The sequence below is a fragment of the Astatotilapia calliptera genome, chromosome 3 (genome assembly GCF_964374335.1).
Source record: "Astatotilapia calliptera chromosome 3, fAstCal68.1, whole genome shotgun sequence".
NCBI classification, from domain to species: domain Eukaryota; kingdom Metazoa; phylum Chordata; class Actinopteri; order Cichliformes; family Cichlidae; genus Astatotilapia; species Astatotilapia calliptera.
Genome location: NC_137424.1, coordinates 52,745,131 through 52,770,978, shown reverse-complemented (window position 1 = coordinate 52,770,978; position 25,848 = coordinate 52,745,131). Strand labels below are relative to the sequence as shown.

At 39.7% G+C, this 25,848-nt stretch overlaps 1 protein-coding gene across 4 annotated transcripts in view; it reads right to left on the bottom strand.

The window, feature by feature from the left end:
- The window catches only part of col4a6 (collagen, type IV, alpha 6), a 143,315-nt gene that overhangs the window by 34,720 nt on the left and 82,747 nt on the right, over positions 1-25,848 (bottom strand). For all 4 annotated transcript variants that reach the window (XM_080298513.1, XM_026162553.2, XM_080298515.1 and 1 more), the window contains exons 4-8: positions 23,131-23,208; positions 2,422-2,556; positions 1,363-1,407; positions 1,002-1,121; positions 825-881 (exon numbers count right to left, since the gene is read on the bottom strand). In XM_080298513.1, coding sequence (XP_080154639.1) covers positions 825-881; positions 1,002-1,121; positions 1,363-1,407; positions 2,422-2,556; positions 23,131-23,208 — 435 coding nt within the window. The remainder of the gene's footprint in view (positions 1-824; positions 882-1,001; positions 1,122-1,362; positions 1,408-2,421; positions 2,557-23,130; positions 23,209-25,848) is intronic.

The following is a 25,848-nucleotide window of genomic DNA, read 5'->3' as shown; positions in this document are numbered from 1 at the left end:
AAAACTCTTTCAGTGCAGGTTTATGTTTGTTTGTTTTTAGGTTGTTGGACTTTTTCCTCAATAAAGATGTCGCTGAACTTGTGGTTGTTAGTTTCAGTTTGTGTTAGAGTTTATTGACAAATTGAGATGCTTAGAAAATGCAAAGAAAACACATACAACAACATTTACTAACCACACATCTGTGTCTCGTTACCTTCCATTACCCTGATTACCCTTTTATGTACAAATAGTGTTGTCATTTCCTCAGGCTCTGTCGTCATCACCCTGTGTTCCTAGCCTCTTTATAAAGTAGCACAGGTTTAATTTACCTCTTTATTTCATGAACTCTGACACGTTTCGTTTACATCTGCCTGCCTGTGACTCGACATTTGGATCGCTTTGATCAACAACCACTCATCAATGACCGCTGGAGGAAATCTGAACTATCAATTGCGGGAGAATTATCTTTGTGAAAATATTAGTAACCTTTGCTTCACTTTTCCACACCTTCAGTTGTCCTACTGACTACTGAAATAAAGTTTATTTAGATAACCAATCAAAACTCAAATATTAAGTGGTTTTACTGCTAGAGAGGACTTCCTTTTCTTTCTAATCCATAGCTTCCCTATAAGGAGATTGTGATTGTATGTGTAAGGATGATGGGATGGGGGATTAAGGAGGAAAAGATGCAGGAACTAAAAGATTTGTCCAACTTAATAAAAAATTAGAGTAATGGAAGTGGAAAAGTAAAGTTTTTGCAATATTTTGATACTGCAAACAGCTGAACTGCCTTGGTAAAGAGATCAGCCTGTGAGCAGCATCAGTGTGCATGAGTGGGAGCTTACAGCATTCTCCGAGATGAATACAGGCTCTCCTTTCTGACCCTTGGGCCCACTCAGCCCCTGTTGGAGGCAAACACAACATCAGTATCTCTGTCTCTGTATGTAAATATAATATTCGAAGTATTGCTATACGTGAGATTAAAATATGTGAGGTGAATGAAACAGGATGTCTTTCCGTACAGGAAATCCACTGGTGCCAGGGTATCCCCTCCCAAAGCCGGGATCTCCAGGATCTCCTCTGGTCCCGTTACAGCCATCCAGTCCCGGTGGTCCTCTGCTGCCCGGCTGACCAGGGTGACCCTGCACAGCGAAGGATAATAAGGACATGATGACAAATTATAATTTGACCTCTCATTAGAATATTTACATTTCCATGATCATTTTTTTCTATATTCCTGCACTTTTTACACAATATGATCTGGAATTTTTAATGTGAAGGACGAGGAAGAGAAAAAAATCTGAAAAAAACTTGATGTTATCTTTAATGACAAGAAACCTCATTAAGGAAATTAATGGATACCGTTTGCATCTGTTTACTTACAGGCACACCATCACTTCCTTGGAATCCAGGCACTCCCATTGGTCCCTGCAAAGATAATAAATACTTTAAATATACAATAACTTTAAATGGAGACACCTTGTGGGAAAAACATGCAACTGCGTGCTTGGTGTAGAAAATCTGAATGTACAATGTTTGCATGAAGCATTATATTTAGCAAACTGCGATATTATTAAAAAAAATGTATTTGCTAATTAGTTATACACAGTATGTGCATACATCATGGATCTTTTCATTAGGTACGCCTTGCTGATACTGGACTGGACCATATTTTGCCTTCAGAACAGCTTTAATTCTTCATGGCACAGATTCAATAAGGTGTCGAAAACACTGCTCAGAGATTTTGTTCTCAGATTATTCTGTAAACTCCAGAGATGCTTTTGTGGTCACTGAGATCACATTTCTTACATATTCTGAAGCCCAGTTTGAACATGTCTACATGCCACGTGGAGTTGTGATTAGCTCATTAAATCTTTGCATTAACTTAGATATTTTGTAGTAGATGTATTTTACTGGCATCAGACAGGTGTCTTGCTAATGTTTTTAAAAACACCTGTAACTCCAGTAACTGCTGAATGTTTTGCTAAATTAAAAGAATTCCAACGGTTCTTGAAAGCAGCGACTCTGCACGTGTCAGGGATATTAGGGTCATTACGGTAATCCCGAGAAGAAGGTTGGTTGAGAGAAGAGAAAGTGAGTGAGTGAGAAGCAGCTCTACAGAAAACAAACATTTGAATGTGGGTTTATTTTACTTTGTTTTTTTTATTATTTTGTTTTTTCTGCTTTCTGTGATATTCGTTGAGATTTGGATGTGCAGCCCTACCAGGGATTACCATAATGACATTACAGGAAAAGAACAGAAATGATGCTTTCAGGAACTGCTGATATTTTTTGTGCTAATGTTTCCTTTGATCTAAAAGTTTGACCTAAAACCAGCACTCCCATTGGTTTTAATGGGTTAACAAGGTGGCCACTGAGTGAACGAATCACATTTAATGGGAAAAACAAATTACAACCAACGTAAAGATCTGAAGCACCTACTTTGTCTCCCTTTGGACCCGACGGTCCTTTCAGCCCAAGGTGGCCCTTCTCTCCTTTTGGCCCAGAAGGCCCAAGGACCCCACGTGGCCCGTCCTGTCCAGACGGTCCAACTTCACCGAGAGTTCCTGGACGACCCTGAGAGCAAAGAGAAGACATGATCACTGTTCACCAAACTGCAAGCAGAAAAACCTAGACTGCACACCCACGGGGAGAGTTAACATGTGAGTGTGGCTCACGTGTAGTCCATGTAATAACACAAGTAGTGATATGTGGTCCTAGTAGAGGCACAGCTACTGTAGGTTCACATTCAGTTAGAGAATACAAAGAAATTACAGTAAAATTAATGAAAAATACATTTTAGTCTTGAAAGAGCCAAAAATTCATGTTGTCTAAATGACTCACACAGCTCACAGGTGCACCGCTCAGTCGTGACCACAGGAGGGCAGCATAAACACAACAAACACTAACAGGTGGCTCTACTTCAGGCAAACGCACACACACACAGCACCCAGAAGTACTGACAGCCTCCCATTAGCTCACATTTTAAGCAGTTTGACTGGATAAGGAGAGGGGAGATGAACAGAGGGAGGAGTGGGCAGAGAGTGGGACAGATGTTTGTGAAGGTTTAACTTCACAGCTAAAAAAGCTAACAGAGGCCATTTTAAGCCCTTGTTATTATGTAAATGCCGCAAGAAAAAACCCCAACAAAAACATAAATCCAGTACGAAAACAAAATCCATAGTAAGCTTGTCTTATATCATAAACTGAAATAAGAGTGCAGTTTCTACGTGCAAAGAATGCATGTAAAAGAATGCAGCGACATGCAAAGAAATGGGCTCGTAAACTCATTATGAATAAATAATAGATTTAAATTTCCTTGAGAATATAAACTGCGGCACGGTGGTTAGCACTGTTGCCGCACAGCAAGAAGGTCCTGAGTTCAATTCCAACATCAGGCCGGGGTCTTTCTGTGTGGAGTTTGCATATGTGTGGAGGATAGACATCAGTAATAATCTTAGACGAATAATTGTTGCTGCCCATTAATGTGGGAATGGCTATAAGGCAAAAATGCATGTGAACAAACAACCAGCCTTCAGCAGAATGACTTAAAAAGAAAAGAGTCAACATATTGCAATGGTCCAGTCAAAGTCCAGATATGAACTTTGCTGAAATGCTGGTGTGGGACCTTAAGAGAGCTGTGCATAAACAAACGCTTGCAAACCTCAATGGACTGAAGCAACGTTGTAAAGAGGAGTGGGCCAAAATTCCACAACAACAATGTGAGCCACTCATAACATCATGAAGGAAACAAGTGATCCAAATTATTGCTGCTAAACGAGCTAAGCTACTGAATCATAGGGTATACAACGTTTTTCACACTGCTTCTGCAGTTTGGCCTAATTTTTGCTACATAAACAAGAACACAGTGTAACACATTGTGGGCTGTTCTTCACTTCAGGTTGTATTTACTCAATTTTGGACCAGATGTTATTTTATTATGTGTGAAACCTTGGAATTCAAAGTGGGTGTACTTGCCTTCTCGTGTTTAATGGCAACTTTTTCAACTTTAATGACAGTAATTAAATAACTCACATTAATATCAGTGCGTTTTTAATGTGTGGCAGTGAAACACCTGCTAGCAGAATTTTGCTGTAAGTTTACAGGTAAAAACAAATTTACAGGGTTTTCACTTAAACACTGTAAATGTGTTTGTCTTTGTAAAGTGACAGTGATGCCAGACTGGTCTTTGTCACACTGTCTTACCTGAGCTCTCAGCTCTTTTTCCAGCCTCAGGGCAGGCAGGTAGTGCTTAATGACAGGGCTGTGCCAGCCTGCCTGAGTTGTCTGGCCCATAGTTCACACTCACACCTGGTTTCACCCAGGGAAAATATGCAGGGATCCCATAGGAAGCTGCTTTCTTTCACGCCTTTCCTTTCATCCCTCATTCCTCCATCACTCCTTATTGAAACAACTGCTATACATCATTTCTTCTCCCTCTTTCTTTTTGGTTCTCCTTTCCTCTTCACCTTCCACCAACTTCCTACTGCTTAATCTCTGACCTGTCTTCCTCCCAGCTGTCATCACAGTTTAAGCAACATACACCTACAAATGTCTTAGCAGACCTCCAACCACTGGGTTAAGTATCTCTTTGTTTATTTAAAACTCAGCAGGTCATGGGGTCACCTTGTCCAAAGGCTCCACTGTCTTTTTAGTTTCTATTTTCAGGTCATGGGTCACTTTCAAAGCGTCTGTCTGGCCTTACATAAAAGGTGAGAGGTGAAGAGTTGGTTAAGGTGAAAAGACGATCTGGTGTCAGTTAGTGAACAGTGTTTTTTCTGCCTCAACCAAAAAAAGATGTTTACAAGCTTGTAAAATAACCAACAAATGCTAAAAATGGCTTCAAAACCGAAATCTCTGAAAGTCTGAGCTGTTTATTGTCCCTGACTCTTTGAGGGAGGTTCTGAGGGTTTAAGGCATCTGTGTATTCCCTAACATGGTATGGTTTTAAAAAACTGAGAGAGGAGGGGGAAGAGAAGAGATGAAACAAGAAGGTGGGTGAAACCGCCATAAAAACAGTTACATGTAGTTTTAAATAACATCCAGGCAGTTTAATTTGCCATAAATTTAAAGCTGCTCTAAAATTCACCAGGGGGATTAGAACGAGTCTTTTCAACTCAACTTTATTTATATTGCAAAGTAAAAATCCTACAATAATAGAGGGAAAACCACAACAATTAGAAAACCGCCTATGAGCCAGCAGTTGGTGACGGTTGGAAGGAAAAACTTCCTTTCAGCAGGAAGAAACCTCTGGCAGACCCAGGCTCAGGGAGGGGCATCCATCTGCCGTCACTGGTTAGGGGTGAGGGGACGAAGACAGGAAAATAGACACTCTAATTTAAAAGTAGAGTGGGTGTCCGTCTCCTAAATCCAAACTGGGAGCTGGTTCCATAAAAGAGGGGCCTGAAAGTTGAAGGCTCTGTCTCCCATTCTACTTTTAAATATCCTAGGAGCCACAAATAAGCCTCCAGTCTGAGACCAAAGTGCTCTTGTGATCAAGTATGTGACCTTGTATGTGAGGAGCGGGAAATTCAATTCTGGATTCAAAAAAGAACCAATGAGGGGGGAAAACCAATATGGAAGAAATCTACTCTCCCAATCAATGACTGTTCAAACAACTGTCCGGTCTTGCTTCTACAAGGACTTTGGTGCTAGACTGTACAGTGGGTTCAATGAAGGAGAACAGACCTCACAAGATCACAGTTTTATTTATCTTCAAAAACAGCTTCTTGATGCATCTGGAAACAGAGCTCAAAGCTGGAGATGAATCAGCTAGAGCAATGGAAGTAAATTAACAAGCCATCCATGCACTGAGTGTTTCTTCTTTCCTCGCCTTATTTCACTCTCTAAGTGTTTAAACAGCACTCTGCATTTAATTATTAGTTATCTTTAATCTCTGGCTCTCTTCTTGCCTGACTTTGCTGTCTGATTGTCGGGGTCTTCTCTGTTTTACCTCACAAAATAAATCGAGGACTGTTGTTGTGATTTGGAGCTATATAGGTAAGATTGAATTAAGTAGTTAAATGGCCTTTAATTAAGTATATGTCTAGCTCTGCTTTTTGTAGACAAGGAGACAAATTTTATCGTTGATCTTTCCCCCTGCCAGCATCTCCCTGAGTCCCGACACCGTCTCATTTGCCAGTTGGCATCCCTGTTTGTTTTCATGCCATCCCGTCGGGTCTCCGCCCGGCTCTTCCAGACCTTCCATCCTCATCACCTTCCAGCAGACTAGTCAGTTTGTAGGCCCAAATCCCTACCAGCATAATGGGCACAATGGACCCTATTCTGGCCCACTAAGCTCTCTGGACTTGCTGCTCCCATCGAGCCTACCTCACTTCCTGATAGAGGAGAGTGCTTGGACAGACAGATTCTAGCCAACATTCGTGTGATAACCAGTGTGTGTGTATGTGTGCTGTTTATGAACACACACGCATGCAAACGCGAACACACGCCCTCGGGCCCTTGGAGGGTTTATCCGCACACATTGTTCTGTGAGCCGGTTGTGCTATGGGGAAGATTTTAGCTGTCACACCGCATGCTCACTTGGGTTTGATGATGGGCTGAAGATGAGGCAAGGGGTGGGCAAATGATAGGTCTTTGGGTGCAAGTTTAATCAGCAAACCAGTCTGATAACCCAATTATGGTTGGAGCCAAATGAATCGGCAGAACCTCAAACGCCTTTGCCAAAAAGGCAGAGTGAAAATACGGGCTGAAAGGACGGGACTCTTGATGCCGTTAAAGGTGAAACAAGGTGCAAGTCTTCAGCTCCCACACTCCGTCCATTTAAAATTACAGACAAAAGAGAAAGAAGGAAATCCTCCTTAGATGGGAATGTTTGGGTTAGGTCTATTCACTAATGGTCCGACTGCAAACCTAAACATCTCGTTTATCCCAGGCATGTTTGTCCTGCTCCAGATGACTGAGGATAAACCAACCACAGACAGAAAGTGAAAGTAAAGCCTCAATTTTTTAAAGCAAATTTAAGACTAATCACATGGTTTCTTTTCCCAGAAAACAGTTCAGTGGCCTGGTATTTATGTATGTATGGCTGTGAAAGTTGTCACTCCATAAACATAAAAAAATGACCCAGCTGACCTGGACAAGCACTTGAAAACTTTTAACACTTTGAATTAACTGCTGAAAAACATCCAAACATTTTCAGCTGCTCCACAACTCATCCCGAGTAGCTCCAAGCCTCTGCGCGGCTTCCAGATTTTTTTCTTTGTGTGATATCGGACCAAACATTCAAGAGTTTAATTTCAAATCAATACAGCATATAAGCTCATGATACATTTCTTTTTATTGCTGACATAAATAAAGCAACAAAGCTTAAAAATTGTGAGATATTTCTTTAGCTTCTCCTTCATTAACTGTCTGGCTGAAATAATTTACTGTTTTGTCAATTTGCTCTACTTTCCAAAACCCTGAAGATTTTTAGTTCACAAGTGAAAACAGCACAGCCGAGAGGCTGGTCAGTGAGCCCCAACAACCTCCGATCACTTGGAAAAGATGTATATTTCCTAATTGGTTGATTGCTGGCTGTCACTGGGTATAACTGGTTGCAAAGAGATACACTTCACAAATACAGATAGATGGTGTTCTACACACAACCTCCTTTTGATTGTACTGATTGCTGCCAGGCTCCTGCAATTTCTCAAAATTTGCATGGAAAACTCGGCTGCCTGCAAACACTTGCCAACTACTCACCGAGTGGTACTGTAACATGAAACATTGCTGCAGAAACAGCCGATGCCTTCAGTGTAAAAGTAGTACCTTACCGCTGTAACCAACTTGGTTCAAAGGTTGTACATTGCTTTCGGTTTCCACTCTCCTTCTGTTAGTTTTACTGCTGCTTAGCAAGTAGTTGGCAAGTGTTTGGAAACAGGTTGGCAACTTGCATGCAAACTATGGGTGACTGTAGCTAGCGACCAAAGTATATGCAGGAAGCCTTTGGTGCAGTACTGTATCCCTCTTTGTGACCATTCTTATTGTTAGCAAGCTCTAACAATCAGTCACTAATATAGAACATGCACCAGTGTGTAAGCCTATATGACTGTAGCTCACATCATCTAGCGATGGTTTCCTAATGCTTGAAAAAGCAACAGTAGCTTGATTAACTAAATCCTAATGCTCTGATGATAAGACCTGTGTATTACCATTTGATGCACATGTATGGGCATATCATGTAATATCACTTCAATTCAATAAACACAACTGAAACTGTTTTCTATTTTTCTATTTCATGCCACTTCATTTTACAGACTTGCTTTTCTTTCTTTGATTTCAGTGCATCTTTGATTCTTTTGGTTTTTATACCTGAAACAAGTTTCTTTGCAAACTTACATTTTTATTTTGGGTAAAGAAACAAAGTGTTTTCAGATATTTTATCAGTTTCCCTTGTGATATAAACATAAAACAGCTTCTTTCGCTATTCATACTTTAGGTATAAAATATTACAGCCAAACTATCATTGAATGTAAGTTAATTAAATGGTAGCCAAAGTTTACTGATTCTGGTTTGCAGTGAAGCTCGCTGCATCAAACTTTCTAATATTTCCTGGTGGAGCTGGATTGTTAGTTTTCAACACACTGTATGGTTTTCATACTCCATAAGACAGATTCCTACAGCTCCGCTCTACAATTGACTCCTCTGGGTTTGGTGATGGCTGCCATTACACACAAACTGTTCTCTGTTTTCACCCAGGTGCTTACCCCACCAGTAAATACCCTATTACTGGTCAGCGGACGATGCCATAAATTTGTGGAGTTTCCTCAGCTGTTGTCCAGGAAGTGAGCAACTTCCTATTTGTTATTTAAATGCAAACTACTATGAATCTCTACAAGAAAGACTAAAACATGAGGTAAAAGTTTCAGAATAGGTTTTTACAGCTGTATATATGGTTTACAGCCTTTTATCCCCTGGTCTTAGAAACTTTAATTAAGTGGTATAACTGGAGCTAAAGCAACATTACACTCCCATGCGTCCACCCTGAAAGTTAGCCCACAATGATGCCAACTGCTCAGAGCAAACAGCACATGTAATTGGCATGCACAACTCATCTAAACCTTTAAAACCTCTAAACCACTGCGCAAGTATTGTAGATAATCAGGTTTGGCTTAAAAACTAATTACAGTAATCAGTGTTGAATTATCTGGTAGGTCGAGACAAATGGAAAATGAAAGAAGAGGAATTTTGTGCTTAAATACTTCAGTTCACTGCAGTATTGCAGTTGCAATAAGCTAAAGTGGATAACAGTAATCCTGTTCTGAGAAAATAGTCTCAACTACACCCCTTTCTCATGATACCATCTTATTTTGACCTTTGTGCTACATTACATTTTAAAGATAAATTATCACAGTGGCGTGTCGGCATCAGTTAACCCCTTAACGTTGTGTGTCATATTTAATGCATACAGCTTTTTTGCCAGTTTTTGGGACTTCGACATCATCGGTGTGAATTTTCCCCCTGAAAAACCTAAATAAATTGCACAATACATTTTTAAGCAATTGGAAGAAAAAAAAAACAAATATAGAAATATAGCAAATATAATACAAATTAAATGTCATATATGAAAATTGAAATGTGATTTATTTTTAAACAATAAAAAAAATAAAGTTAAATATACACTATTTTAAAAAACCAAACAAATTTTCTGGCAATTATTTCATGATTCAGGCTTTAAAGGGTTAAAAAAAGAGTAAAAAGAAAAGGTTAAAGGTTAAAAAGCATTCAAAGATAAAAAAACATGGGTGAAAATCATACAAACTGTAAGCAACAAATGAATCCTGTTGTATCAGCAAAAACAAGACAAGTTATACCAATCAAACATCCCAAAACTAAAGGTGGATTAGCTACAAGTGGAAAAAATGTCAGCTTTCCTGTTTTATTTAGGAGAGTGTTTCATGAATTTGACCATTTAAGCAAGTTTCTGTTTAAATTAAAAGTAAATTTGCAGAATTGTTTTTTTTTTTTAGTAATAAATGTGTTTTCCACACTGCTGTGTTAAGTGAACATGAGGAGTTTAGGTTGCAAACACCTAACTGCGTTAATATTGAGTATCAGTTCAAACAAATGAATGTTGATTTTTTTCTTAATCTCATTGTTGGCATCACAAAGGAAATGCTGTCCCGTCGTGGCAGATGGCCCCGCCCCTCCCTGGGCCAGGTTCTGTTGGAGGTTTCTTCCTGTTTAAAGGGAGTTTTTCCTTCCCACTGTCACCAGGTGCCCTTGCTCAAAGGGAGTTGTCTTAATGTTGGGATTTTCTCTCTATTACTGTAGGCTTTTTACCTTACAATATAAAGTGCCTTGAGGTGACTTTTGTTGTGATGTGGTGCTACATAAATGAACTTTAATTGAATTGAACTGAATTTAAGAGAAGGCAAAAACTTTTGAGCTGAGGTCCATTAAAGTAGGGACCTCAGCTTAAACGTGCTTAAACGTGCTGACTTCAGATGCAAACATTGCGCCTATAGAAGTAATCTAGTATTCACTTCTGTTCTTTGAATCTGGTTTCATAACATTTTTGCTGAATTGTGTCATAGAAACTGTCACTAAAGCTTCTGAAAGTCTGGATTACAGACCAACCTAAAGGTCCAACCACCTCATCCAAATCATATCTGCTCTAATGACGGCTGAGATATCCAAGAACGCACTTTTTTCCGCTCTCTTTGGGATGCCAAACAAGTCTAAAGCTTGATCAAAACAAGACATCACTCCAAATCTGGCCTCAGCGCTGTCCACTTGGTCATATCGAATGATCCAAAACGCTAGAAACAGCCAGACTTTTACTTTGAAGGAATTTTCAATTCCCCTTTACAGAGGCTCTTAATTATGTGAATAAGAAGTTGAGGAATTAAGTGAGTCCTCGTGGTTTAGATTCCTTCTTTCCTTACAACATACCAGAAAGTTGCAGAAGAAGGGAACGAGAATGTTTTACACTTGGAGATAAAAGCAAACAACTCAAATCCAGTCAAGCCTGTCACACGTCTCCACATGGATTATAAAAAACCTTATTTTCCTTAACTTCAAACACATAATATGTCCATATGTCTACGCTGCTCTTCCAGGGAGTGCAGGAGCTTCCTCCCCTCCCTCCCTGTTTCTCAGCAGCATCTACCCTTACTGCACAAAGAGATCACTTCTGATTGGATCAGTTCCAAACTGCCTTTCTGTACAATTAATTCATTAGTTCTAATTAAATGTCACATTTTCATCTCGTTTTGAATCGTTGACTAGTGTCAGTACATTTCATCATAGTTTTCGTGACGTGGGTTGCCACTGGCGGGGCAGCTCTAGTAGGTGTGATGCGTCGGTGGTCGAGCGTGTTCGTCCATAGGCCGTTTGCTGTTCTTTGTTTGGTTAAGCTTTTGAATTGTTCGGCTTGCCTCAGATTAAAAGTGTGCATGACAAAAAGCTGAGGCGCATCCTTGTGCGAAGACGAGCTTCATCCAGCTGTGTTTAGTTAGGCTGGGATTGAGATTCCTGCAGAGCTCTCTGCTAATGTGCATATTTTCTATATCAGAGCGTATCTGTGTGTGTCTCCATCAGCAGTGTGGGACATATCTCCTCCACGTATCTCCTCTCTGCTCCTTCAAAACAAGAGCCCTAAGAGGAGAAACAACAGCAGAGGCCCCTCTACTCCCATGCGATACCATCTGACGCCCACCCAAAGTGCAGCGAGGAGTCAGCGAGGTCTAAATCAAAGCAGCAAGAGCAACATATTTGCTTTTAATCGTGCTTATTTTAAAGCAGTACTCAATGTATGAGACACGCAGTGCGAGCGGATTAAGAAATACCACACACATGCTCAGACATAATTGCATGTTCTGTATTTCTGGGTGACATATTTCGTCTTGCCCTTTAAATTGATGAGCTTCTGCATGTCTAACAGGGTCTCACTGAGTTTATGCTTAACAAGAAGGGCACGGCAGCTCTGAGAATAAAATGTCATAAATGACAGTTTGCATTTATGTGGAATTGTCATAAAACAACTTTGCTGTCATCACTTTAAATCACAAGAGCCTATAAAATCAGTAATAATCAGGTTTGCACATTCCTGCACGTGTTGACCTTTGTTTGCGTGTGTTTGTGTGCTTAGACTTAGATCGCCCAGGTATTTAATTCCTACTTTGTACAGAAAAGGGAGCAGTGAGGATAAACTACAGAGATCTGGCCTCTGGATCTTTTACTCAACACTTATTTTTTATTCAGTTTAATTCTTTAATTTTGTTTGAGTTAAATAAATAGGATTGCAGCTAGTATTAGACATATAAAATGAAAGTTTAATGTCTTAAAAACTAGAAAAAAATGTAACTTTTTGGGACTAAGAAGTATATGTATCCAATGAGACACATTAGAAGTAATGTACGAATAATTTTGCACTTTAGTCGTGTTGTGATGATTATTTCAGGTTTGCTGTTTAGATTGTGATTCGTCCATATAAGTAACGTGGTTCCCAGTGTTTGGGTAAAGATTTGCCTTATAGCAGACTGCAACTGAGACTTCTGTAGCTTCGGTCAGTGTTCAGGTTAAGAGTTTATCTCCTGCTATCACAGTGCTCCTGTGACTGTGCGACTAATGGGGCACAAAAACACAACACATTATTTTGTCTAATAAATAATGTTAATATTGAGTAGAAGTGTTGTTAACACTCAGGGCAGTCTTCTGTTTTTGCTTTTGTAATACATTTTGATAAAATAAAGTTGTATTAAGTTGGTGTAAAATGTATTAAAAATGACGTATGACTCCTTTACTTTCAGGGGCGATCGTGGCTCAAGAGTTGGGAGTTCGCCTTGTAATCGGAAGGTTGCCGGTTCGAGCCCCGGCTTGGACAGTCTCAGTCGTTGTGTCCTTGGGCAAGACACTTCACCCGTTGCCTACTGGTGGTGGTCAGAGGGCCCGGTGGCGCCAGTGTCCGGCAGCCTCGCCTCTGTCAGTGTGCCCCAGGGTGGCTGTGGCTACAATGTAGCTTGCCATCACCAGTGTGTGAATGTGTGGATGACTGGATATGTAAAGCGCTTTGGGGTCCTTAGGGCGCGATATAAATACAGGCCATTTACCATATACTACACTGGGTTCTTCTCTTTTATCTTTTTTGCACACATAAGCAACGTAATAAAACTCAACTCTTCATTCGGCATTACTTCATTTAAAACCAGCTTCTGTAACTTTAAGCTCGACCAAACACAACTTATGTACACACAATATAACTCTGCTGCACTTGATTTTCTAATCAACACTAATGTGAATGTCGTTAAACTTCATACGATACTGGAACACATGAACGTTTTCCATCTGGAAGGCTGTATATTTTGCAGAACTAGCAAGTGTAACAATCTTAAGTTTTGGTTAAAAATACTTTGCCTTGCTGCTTCTTTATTACTTTAGCTGTATACACATTCTGCTATCAGGACCAGTGACAGGTGCACCGCCTTGCACACGAACACTTCAGTATACCCACTCTTACACCTGTCATAACTCAGCTTTAACAGGAAGCAGAATTAAATACACATACACACAAAATAAGTCTTAGATAAAATGATATAAAACAATTTTTAAAAAAAAGCATCAGTTATCATGTGTTTAGTAGAAAATGCCAAAACTGTATCACCACATGTTATCAGATGAGCCCTTCTGAACTAAACAAACTCCCTTTTCCGAGGAAAATCCCCCACACACTAAATGTAGACTTGTTGTAAATTTCACTTCCTGAACATGCCATATGAGGGCAGTAGAGTGCACTGAGATAATGCACTTTGATAAAGAATGTCTTTAAACCTTGTGTCCAAGTCTGTCTTTAAGATTTAACACGAAACAACAATAATAAAATATTCAAAGTCTGAAGAAGATGAGAAGATGAAGAAGGAGTGACAGAAAACAGGCTGCAGAGGTCAGGGAAGTAACTTTTCTGAACACACACATGAAAACACACACACGCACGCACACTTGTCTCTTTGTGTCTGTGAGTCTGTGATCCTGGTGCCCCTGACCTTCTGCTCTTTTCTAGTCTTTGTGGTGGCTATGACCTTTGACCTTTTTTAGAGTAAAGGCTGCCTCTTCTTGGGGAGTGGAGGGGCTATGAGTGTCAGGTGTTCGTGTGTTTGAATAAAGTGATTCAAGGCGAGGCGCAGGTTCAAAGCTCTCATTTCAACTCCGACTGACAGGCGAGTAAGGCGGGGTTTTGTACGTTGAGATATTCTTGACAATGGGAGCCAAAATGGCCCCTTTACCACTATTTTACAAGTGTGTGTGTGTGTGTGTGAGTATGTAAGATGAAGCCTAAACAAAACCCACCAGCATGCTTTAACTGGTGGACTTCCTGAAGGGGGAACCTGATAAAATATCAGACTGGGGCCCAGGAGCATGTGTGTGTGGGAAGATGTTTGTATGACAGGCCACTGCTGATAAGTTGGTCCTGAACATCACCATATATGTCGCACACACACATAGCAATACCTGAGATTTAAGCACGCGTGCACCACTATTAGCTACACTTGTTCACAAGCCCTCAGTCAGGGACGTGCACGCAAACTTAATAATCTCCAGATTGAACGATAAGGAACAGAAAAGCGAGAGATCAAAGTTATCGAAAGGAAACAAAAATCTCAAGTTGCTGAGATCTTTGAATCCTCTCTTTATCAAACAGTGAACTTCAGTGCACACTCTCTCAAGTATTTTACTTCTCTTTCCTTTTCCAGTGGTTTGAAACAAAATCAACACCACTGTCGTTACCCTTTCTTTTTTAACCTCTGATGACACCATCTCTCTGTGGCAGTGACAGAAAACTTAATCCATTTTGAAACTGTTATTTCTCTGCCAATTCCTCCTCCTTTGTTTAGGGATTACGAACAAACAGTCTGAGCAGTGTGTCCTTATCTTTTCTGAAGGTAAAGGCCTCAGGGAGCCTTTCATCGAGCGGCCTCATAGGGGATTCATCCTACCGTGACACACATCTACTATCCCTATGCCTTCATCTCACTTTAGCCGAGGTAGACGCTCTACCTTCCTCTACATTCATCCTTTATCCCTGCCCCCTTTTTGTTGTCTGTCTCCATGCGAGACAGAGAGTGTGTCTGTTTCTTTTCTCCTGAACAGAGTTTCAAATTTGGCGCAGTCTGTCAGGACTGACAGACACTGAAAGACAAATTCATTTGAACCAACTTGAAGAAAAAAAATTTGCATGTTAGAGGCTTCAAATAAGCACCTTTGCCAGCCTTGGCAAGCCAACAGCATAAAAAAACAAATACATCCATCATTTAAAGTTGCACCATGCCCATCCTTAAAACTGATAACTGGAATCAGCTGTTAATAACCGCAGATAAAAGGATAACGATTGAGAAACAATAACGTATCTGCCAACCTTTTCTAGGCCATCAATTGAAGGGCTTATCAAGCAAGTGTGCAGCCCTTACGATCAGCTTACGCTACCGTTAGTAACATTTACAAGATGCTCACAGGAAAATATCCAAAATAGGAGCATCTGCACTGGGAAGGTACTTCTTGAGAACCTCTAACACTATGCAATAGTTGCTACATGTACAACCAATTCACTTAAAGACCAAGACCAAACTAACCAGCATGATTATGGCACAAGTCAAACACATATGTACTTGAGTCAATGCTGAGGTCTCACCTCATTAGGTTAGATCGTGTCAAACGCGAGGCAGTTTCATATGTCAGTTACTAACAGTCTGTCGGTATGTGGGAGTTGAATCTTCTCAAAATTGTCCAGGCCTTAAACCTCATGTGTGTTCTCACTAGTCGTAGTAAATCCATAAAAATAAGGATTTATGGAAATACTGAATAAAAACTTGCTTCCTTGAAATAGACTACATTTACAGTTCAGAATTTAATATTACATAAAATAAACTATATACAAAGTGTCTTCAAGCTTCTTGCTTGAAACCATTCATACTACACAGAGTAATTAAGCAATAAACAATTAAACTGAAATGTTTTTCATGGTTTTCTCTTTCTACTATAGAAATGTCGTTTTTTTAAAACAGTTACAGTTAAAAAACTGGACAGTCTGGGCAATGAGCTACCAGAACCTCGTCTGTCATCTTAAATATTCATGTCTTTTTATTTATTGATTCCCTGTTGTGGGTATGAAACCTCAAAGAATGATAAGTTTGTTTAGCTTTAGGGGGGGGGGGGGGGTATGTTAGTAAAGTCACCTCATCTCATGCTGTCATGCTGATGCAAGAATGAATATCTCAGCTTGTGCTGCATCACTTCTGAGCATCAGTCTCTTTGCAAGACTCCTCATTTAAGCTAAATAACCCAATCACCTGGCTGCAGGTAGGAGGTGGCTGGACCTGACTGTAGCACCAGTGAGACGCCTTCAATAGCATCAGCCTCTGCAGTCTTTCTCTTGAGTGAGCCACTCACTCCCAGTGTTAAGTCACATATTGCAGCTGACAGTGTGAAGAGCTTCACTCCAGCACGACACAGAAAATGTTGAGCTGACCCCTCTGGACCCTCGGCAAAATCAGGAAGTCTTTTCCCCTCTGTCTCTGTTTCTGATCAGCACAGATAAAGGCCTGACAAAATTAAATAAAACACATGCTTCCTGATCTTTCTTTAATTTGAAAAGCCCAACCAAACCATCCTGTCGTCCCCAGGGCTGCCCTTTGACCCTCGAGGTTCACCCAGTTGGAGAGGATGTTTTTGGACTTAATAGATCCATGTTAAATCCACCGAACAAAAAACATCACGGAAACATGTGAACACAAGATTTCAAACACTTCTGCTCTGTATCCTCTCAGAGCCTCAGGACTTTTTAAGTGGAAGAAAAACTGAAGCCGTCGCGCAAATCTAATGAAACTAAAAACTAAAACATCAGTGTGTTATGTAATGCCACATATAAAAGCCTCTTTATCCTTTCTAAGTTTGCGAAGCTGACAGGGAAGACATATTTGGTTGTTTTTTTTGTACTTGTTTTTCTTTATTACCAGATGTCTGCTACATGCCACATTTATTTGCTGATGATTATTCTATTGATATTTTTACGCCCAGGCATGCTGGCTCTGCCCACCGTTCCAGGTAAAGTGCCCTCAAGTGCTGTTCGCACAGATGTGGGTAGGTATGAGCCAAAAAAATTGTCATGGGAAAACACGAACAACAAATGCAAGTATCACAAATATTTAAAAGGTCAACGACTGATATACACCCAACACATTTTTTAATGAGGCGCTGTACATCACACGTTCTAAAACGAGTGATTTACTGAATGAGGGGAACTTCCAAAGACTTACAGAAAGAAAAAAGGGATAACCAAACTAATTTTATTAATAAAGTCAGTGTAAAGTTTTTGTCTTTCTGGATGTTTGGAGGGAGAAATTGGGGAAAGTGCAGGAATAATAACCTCATATTAAAGCAGTTCGATCATTTAGTCTTCATCGTTTGTGTAAAATAAGAAGCCATTCATGTTGTCATAGTTTAGATGCCATGGCTCTAAAGCCATCAAAACTTGGCCAAACTTACATGTAGCTAGGTAACATGATTAGCACTTGGGTGACTGAATCCCAAATATAATAACAGTCGGCGTTTTAATAATAATTTGCTGCTGCAAATCTGGAACTTCCCACACTGCAGACTACATTTAAGTGGGGCTTACTTAGTCAAGAAGATAGTTACACTTAATCAAAAATAAGCAGTTTCACCTCTACTGAACAACAGGTGAAAACATAAAAGAAACTCAACAATAACAAGCTAAGGAAAATTTAAAAAAAGATTGCTCTACTTCATCTGTTTCACCACTTTGAGCACTTATGCTACCACTGAACAGAGCCACGCTAAACCTATGCATTTCCCTCATTTCCACCAGCTCTTCTTAGCTGTAGCTTCACATATATTATAAGAGATTCTACTGGTCTCTATATTCAACTCCCAACATGTGCCACAGCACAGAAAAAAACCACCAAAGAATTGCAGCAGTGCTGCGCTCTGGTGTTTCTAATCACTGTCTGCATATCTATGTTCAAACTGTAGTTTTTTGAATAGTTTCTCATAGATAAAATGCAAATAAAACCTCATCTAGCAAACCTCTCAGTTATAAGGTGATGCTGGCAACTTTTCCATTTTCTCGTGTTAATTTCAAAGTTTTAGGAATCATAAAAAAATGTAATGAAACTGAAAACTTGTCCTTTTGGCCTGGTTTTCATATGCTGTGTCACATATGTCACACTTTAAAATACAATGGGTTAGAGGATGTAATTTAACCGCTGTCATGTTTCTGCTTGTTAGTAATATAAACACTGTACGGTATGTTTACAGTCCATTTATTAGCACAAGTATAACTGTATTGTAATGAATTGTATCTAGTTTGCACAAATGCAACTCAGTCCAACCCAGTATCACGGCACAGCGTGTAATAGACGCTGGTCCACCACCGTGTAGATGTCAAGCTTTGCCTCTCCAAAGCGTGAAACGGACATGCATGCTCAAGTTACAGTATCAGCAGGGGGAGGTAATACAAAGAAGGTATGAAGTACCTCCCAGGCTCCTTCTACGCTGGAAACAATTAAGCTTGGTGACTGATATGTATTTACATGTAAATGTGTTTTTGATGTCTCTTTAAATGTTTTCCCATGATTCTTCTCATGTTGGCTTCAAATAAAATATCCTCCTCTGGTGGTCGATCGGCCGATGTGTCTATTACCGCACGTCTAGTCTCTTCCGAAATCTTTTTCTTTTTTATGTAACTGACCAAGAGTTATTAACTCCAGTCCAACATAAACAGCTCAGCTCTGCTCGTGAAGGCGGATCAATGTAGCGACACCAGCAGTAACATTGCAAACGTGGACATCACTATGCCGCTATGGTGTAGGTGGGATGTATGTGGATTCAATGAGGTGCTGTAAGCTAACACTACATCAGATGCAGCGTGCTGATGTGCAGCAGCTGTGGGCAAACTAAGGCAGCTTAAAGAGCAACTGATAAGAGATCGATGCATGGAAGAGTGATGGTTCGTGGTATGTTGTGCTTTTTCTCCACTATCAAAGTATCTGATAAATAGAGAGTGCTGCTTTTTCTTTGTGAGATGAACTCCTGATAAACCCCCTCATTTGTTCCGGTTCTTAGACGTCCTTGTGTCCAGATAGGAAATTTAAGAAAAACATAAAAGTTCCCCTTAAGGGTTCAAGAGCACATCTGCACAAAACATACGCGACAACATTTAAACGTTGTCAGTTACCCTCAACTATCTTTGATTCATATCAGCACATCCATTTTTTTACTATGTTAATAAAAGCTGACAAAGTTTCCAGCAGAAACAGCTCCGGGATGATAAACGCAATTCACGTCCGGCTGAAATCCTGACAGCGCCGGCTGACTGTTTCTCGTCCAAAGCAAACTTATCAAGAGGAAATCAGAGGAAGATATTTGACAGACTGTAGAAACATCTCACTGCTGTGTGTCTGGAGAGGCAGGGCTGTGACAGGAACTCGGGGAGAAGCCATTAAAGTGGGATTTACAAGGTAAAGAGCATTAGAGATGTCTTCAGGAGGATTTAGGGGGCCTGCGAGGCTGCAGATGCAAGATAGCAGAACTTCCACTCGTCTTTAATATCGGGAAAGATCTTAAAACCCAATTAAAGATAATGATCTGTGAAATATTGAATATCTTTTTACTTGTCTGAATGTTTACATCATGTATGAGCGTGACGACGATCGATGCTGGGATACTGTTTTTAGAGTCCCACTGAGGCGGGAGTGTACTTAAACTCAAAACTGAGTCACAGTTCTGTGCAAAAGTCTTGAGCCAGCCCTCATTTCTTTATATTTTATTGGTCTAATGTGAACTTTAAAAACAACTTACTGATCACCAATAATTAAGTAATCCAGTTTATCTATTTTTCTGTTGTACTTGACTTTCAACATTCAACAGTATTTTTTGTTGTTTTTATTTTTCTGGACCATTAATGAAACCTGAAGGAATTCATCTGTCATTTCTAACCCAACGGCTCCCAAACTTTTTGTGCTTTAATTGAATTTAAACAATTCGTGGCTACAATAATAATAATTATATTTTACATTAAAAACACAATTTTAATTGTGGATGTTGCACATATTCCTCGATTAACCATTACAGAAACATTCAAAATCGATTACTAGTACAGTTAATTTAGGGCAGCTGTCACATAAACATTGCGTTTAGTTAGTGGTCTAATCATTTGTTAGACACTGTATACATGTACATACATAAATAACATTCACTGAAGGCAAAAACATAAATATGCTCCCTTAATTCCTTTATAGAGAAACAACCTTGAAAGCAAACAGCTAATGTTTAGGTCTGTGAGCACTGGTTTGCTTTAAGTTTAGAAACAGAGATTTAAAAACTTTCCTTTGTGGCATAACTCGAGTCTCCTTTAAACCTCGCTTTGTGTTCAACGCTTCAGCTGACAGAACCCAGTCGGGCGTCCGTTAACGGCCGTTATCGGGAGCATGCCTGAGCTCTCTGAGCTCTAACTACAAAAGTAAAACTGAAAAGAGACAAATGAGCACCTTCCCACTCAAACGGCTCCCAACAGTAACAGTTAAAGACACAGCGGCTGTGTCATTTAGGCTTATCAGAGGGGCTGAGCAGAGGTAGGTGGCATTACCTGAGCTGTATCATTTACCTACATTTACCTACGGGTAAGGCGACACTCGTCACCATGTTATTTACCTAAAGTGGTGTACAGTTAGCAGGCAGTAAGTGTAGGGCTGCTGTGTCAGACAGTAATTGCTGTTTGGATAAAGGCTGAAAGAGACCGAGCTTACAGTTAGTCTGGCTTTAGTCAGGACGTCTAAGCAGGGATTTAATTTTGGAAATGATCTAATAATAATTTGCTGTTTTATTGAAGAGCACGATTCACTGATTTACATAAGAAAAACAGGGCTATTTTAGATAAGCAGCAACAACCAAATCCTGTTTATTTATACTAAAAGGATTTTTGCTGCGTTTCACTATTTAATATTTGGATTATGCTCACTGATTTGCACTCACACTCACACCTGTGGACAATTTAGACTCACCGATTAACCCAACACGACTACATCTATGTCTTTGGGCTGTGGGAGGAAGCAAGAGTACCTGGAGACGACCTCTGCAGAAGAGGATGGATGGATGGATTTATGGATTTTTGGATGGATAGATCGACTGTTTTTTTCATGCTTCATTTAAAGGGTAATACCGGTGGCCTCACCCATCAACAACCCAGTTTGTAGCCCGAGAGGGAAAAATCCAAGGATAAATAGGATTTTTCTGAGGAATAAAAAAAAGTTTAAAAGAATGACACTTTCACTTCGTTCTAGTGCACTTTCAGTTACTGATTTGGAACAAAGTAAAGCTCAAAGAGCAGTGACAAGAGTGTAAGATTTAAAAAGCAGGGTAAAATAGTGTGTAATCCTCAAACAGCGCTCATAGGCGTGGTTCTGCTGTTTTCTAAGCAGTTCATTTCAATGTTAACCACAAAAAAAAAAAAAAAAAAAAAACAATTGGCAGAAAACTGTCGCAAACATGAGTAAATCAGTTTGTGCTCTTCATTTAAATATTCCCTGTTTCATAAAATGAGAACTCTCAGAAATATATATGTAACAGGCTCCCATTTCTTACATTAATCTTATGACTTCGCTCTCTTTGTGTACTGTTTTTTTTTAACGCCGGCACTCGGTCGATTCTGACTCAAAAGCAACATTTAAAACTATGGCTGATGTTTTATTGCTGTAGCAACTGTGATTTACTCATTTTTAAATCTTGCTAATAAAGCAGAAGTTTGTATTGGAAGCATTAATATCGCCACCTTCTGTTGTTTTAGAGAGTTTGTGTTTGTTTGCAGCACTCGCCCGTCTGGCCCGATGATGCTGAAGCTGTTTTAAAACCTCGTACAGTAATTTATTAGAGACCAGCAGGATCACACTGACATTTAAAAGTTTCCTCTTAAATTCCAGCCATAAATCAGAGGAGTCAGCCGCTCTTTTGCTCGATACTGAAGTGCAAACAGATGACGGGTGATATATACTGTGCGTATGTGTCATCACCACTAATCAGTGAGCTGATTCCATCATATTCTGCCAGCCTTTGTTTGGATGTTATTGTTAATTTCATGGTAGCGGTGATGAGAAAATAAGTTCCTCGCCCGGAGCCACATGCTGTTTTGTGTTTACTCGTTGATTCGTCTTCTGGAGAAACCACATTTACAGCTATTGATGAGAACTGTCGGAGCTTGCATTACACAGTCTGATACAGGCGTCGCTTTGATATGTGTCAAATAGCGATAATGTTTCTGGGTGTTAATGTATGTAGCTGTACGATGGAGAGAGATAAGGCCTGGAACTGAAGCCTCGAGGTAATTATTCCTTAATTAAATGAAGGTAATGTACTTGTTTCCTCAGAGTAAAAACCATAATTAACTGAAACTTCAAAGAGGATCAGTGCAGTTATCAGTACAATAAACTCCTCTGTGTGACTGTAAAGCTGCCAGATAACAAAATTAAGATTAAGTAAGATAACGACGATGACTCTAGATGAATAAAGGAGTGTTTAATAGTTCCTAACATCGAGTGAACAACTGTGAAACTTGAAGTTGTTTTTTTCTTTTTGTAAAACTGTGCCAGAGTCTGCAGCCAGCCCTCATTTTGGATGCATAAACATATAGAAATGCAGTAGAGAAAAGGGAAAAAACACAGGCTCTACAATTTTAACAAGCTTGAAAGACAATATTTGGTGTGACCACCTTTATTCTTTAACACAGTCTGAGCTGTCTTAGGCATCTTATAATTTCTGGTGATACTTTGATGTGTTCGTATTCCACCGATTTTAGAAAGACATACATCTTTCTCTAGAAGGAAAGTACAGAGAAATGTACATGTACATGAGCAACTTTAAAACTACTTTGTTGCAGGTTTTTAATAATAAAATTTTAAATATCTACTAATAAGAGTTTAGCTGAACTAAGAACTTCTTAGATCCATCAACTATCTGAGAAACTGGGTTCAACACAGACTTTGCTACCAAGTTGAAGACTTTCAAACATCCCTAAAAACCAAGCGATAAGTTTCTCAGGTGTTGTTATTGGACTTAAACAAGTGAAGAGGACATGAAATGGAAAGCATTTCCCCAAACTCCAGAGGAGAGTACACAGTTGAAAACTTGTGAAAGACTCACCCTGCTTCCTTTCTCTGGAAAGCACCTGCACCCTCTGCTGCAGTCCAAGCCGTCACATGGTTCATCAAACTTGCCACCCTGAAGAAATAAAAAGGTGACAAATTAGAAAGAAATTCTGGGAAATGCATGAGATATGCGATAGCTGTTCCAGATCAAACTTTCAGGTGTTTATCCAAAGTGGGCAAGACATCCTCTCCCTCCTTTTAGTGGAACTGTGGGGTATAAAAGTATGACACTGAACACGCCGCTGCAAGAGCACCACTTCAAACACCTTGATAAAAATATGGCAACAATCAAACACAGCAACGCAATGAGTAAACAACGCAATGAGTCACACCGACAATATCTGCTGCTGCTGCAGCTGCCAGACACTGACAAATTTGATGTAATTTTAAAAAGGTCAAAAGTTGTTAAGGTGGATTTAGAGAAGGCAGAGGTGCTTATTGATGAAGTGCAGGAATTTCTTTTATGTATTCTCCAAACACAATGTGTGCCATCACGTTCTGTATGGTGTTTATTATCCAGTTGCACTGTTGCACTTGTGACAAGTCCAAAACTGAACCAAGACTGCAGAACCAGTGATGGGGAAACCCTTCACCCTGCAGGGCGCCATCATAATGTCATTGTGACCGGTTTGCTTTCTCAGCCAGAGACGAGGCTTCATATTTGGCAAATAACAGAGTCTGTATTAGTGAATAAATGAAAGCTTTATGGATGAATCTAATCGTAATCCAACTTTGTTATTCGCTTAAATAACAAAACGTACCAATCGGCATGTTAAAGGCTTGGCTCATAAAGCTTCCTGAATTTATGCTGAATTGGGAGGATTCAAAGGTTCTCACAACATGAAATGCAAAGTGTGGTCGATGTTTTTAAAGAAGCGCGGCTCTGCATTTATCAGTTTTGCATGACTAATTATACTCCATAACTAACAGCCCATCATAATCAGAGTGGACTGCTTTTTCAAAGCATGACAAGGACACTGTGTGATACAGCTTCACACAACCTTTTTCTGATGGCCACCGAGCATTAAAGAAGGCCAGACTGTACTCTCTGTGACCTCAAACCTGAAAGTAACCCAACGTGACCGCAACTGTAATACAAACCAGCTTTAACCTCTTAAGCCCCGACGCCTAACCCATCTCCTGCCTTTTGCCCCCGTATCTGGGGGCGTTGGGGGTTAAGAGATTAAACCAGCATTCAAGTTACAATCTGAGATCTGATCTAATGTCAGCGTACAAATAAGCCTGAAACACTTTCAGTGAGAGAAACTTCCGATTCAACAGTTATTATTACTATTATTGCGCCATGTGACGGCACGCTAGGGTTGTGCTGATTCTCGGGATTGAGGATGGGAGGAGTTTGCCGATTTTTTATAACATTTGTTGGGTATTTTTCATTATTATTATGATTATTTTTTATCATGTGTATTAGGTAGTGATGGTATCAGTTGAGAGCTCACATGGTCAGGTTAAGTAGAAGAACTATCATACAACTAGCATGCAACTAAAAGTGCTGTTCATGGTTCTGAAACAGCAGCAGAGAGAAGCACATGTCAGCATAACTCAGCCAGTAAGAGAAGCAGCATGCTCACACAGAGTTCATACAGTAATGATGTCTGATGTGTGTGCATTGACTTCTTCCAAATGACTTTTGTGTTTTCTCATTTATCTGCACTCAACACAGGTTCAGTGTGCGTGACATTCGGCTACTGAAGCTCTAAAACACTCCTCTGGTGATCTGCATTTACAGGATCTGCATTTCTATATGAGATTCGGTCCTTATGGAAATTTTTTTTTAATTATAATAGATAAAGTTTCATTTTAATGTTCAAGCAGCGGCCTCAACAAGCAATCTCACTTTAAAGTAGACCTTTTGTGTAAATTTCTAAATGACATATTTTTATTCTTGGAGTGCCCTAGAGTAGCTTTGCATGATTCACAGTTCAAACTGATCCCTCTTTATCTTATCTCGGTGCCTCGATGCAGTCCATTCTCTCTCTGAAACAAGCTGTTTTAGCTCCTGTCTCCTGAGACAACTTTCCTCTGATTGGCTGATGGTGTAGCTGGTGTGCCTAGGATGTCTTAAAGCTGTCTGAAACTGATCATTCAGAGCAGTCTAAAGCCTTTCAGGTCACAGGGATTACTTGTAATATGTAATATGAACATCCACTACTGGAACGGATTTCAAGCTCAAGAATATGAATCCTACATGAACTTACAAAAACTGAAACAAAGATCATGCAATACGAAACGCTGATAAACATCTTTTACTGCTTATAAATACTTAAGGAAAAGACGTTCAGATGCAGATTTACCTTCTAGAAAGGTGTAACTTCAACTCTTCAGTCATACACTTTGATTTTATTATATCTGTTACATATTAATGGTAAAAAATGAATTTGGTTTATATGTTGTAGTATCTGCAGAAATTTGCAGAAAAGCTCATAAAGTTTTATTCTTGACCTTAACTGTCTGACTTTTTGGGTCATCATCAGTCAAGACCCCAACCTTAACTCTTACTCTAATCCCATCCAATAAGAATATGTCACTTTCTATTTCTAGATTGCCTTGTCAAGGAACACAGATAACTTTTGCTCATGAAAAACTGTTCAGTTTTCCCAAAAAAGTCCAGTTTGCCTTTCTTCAAAATAAAGGGTTAGGGTTTTCAGTTGTAATGATGTGGACCTCAGAGGCAAGTTTATTTTTTATTCAGAGG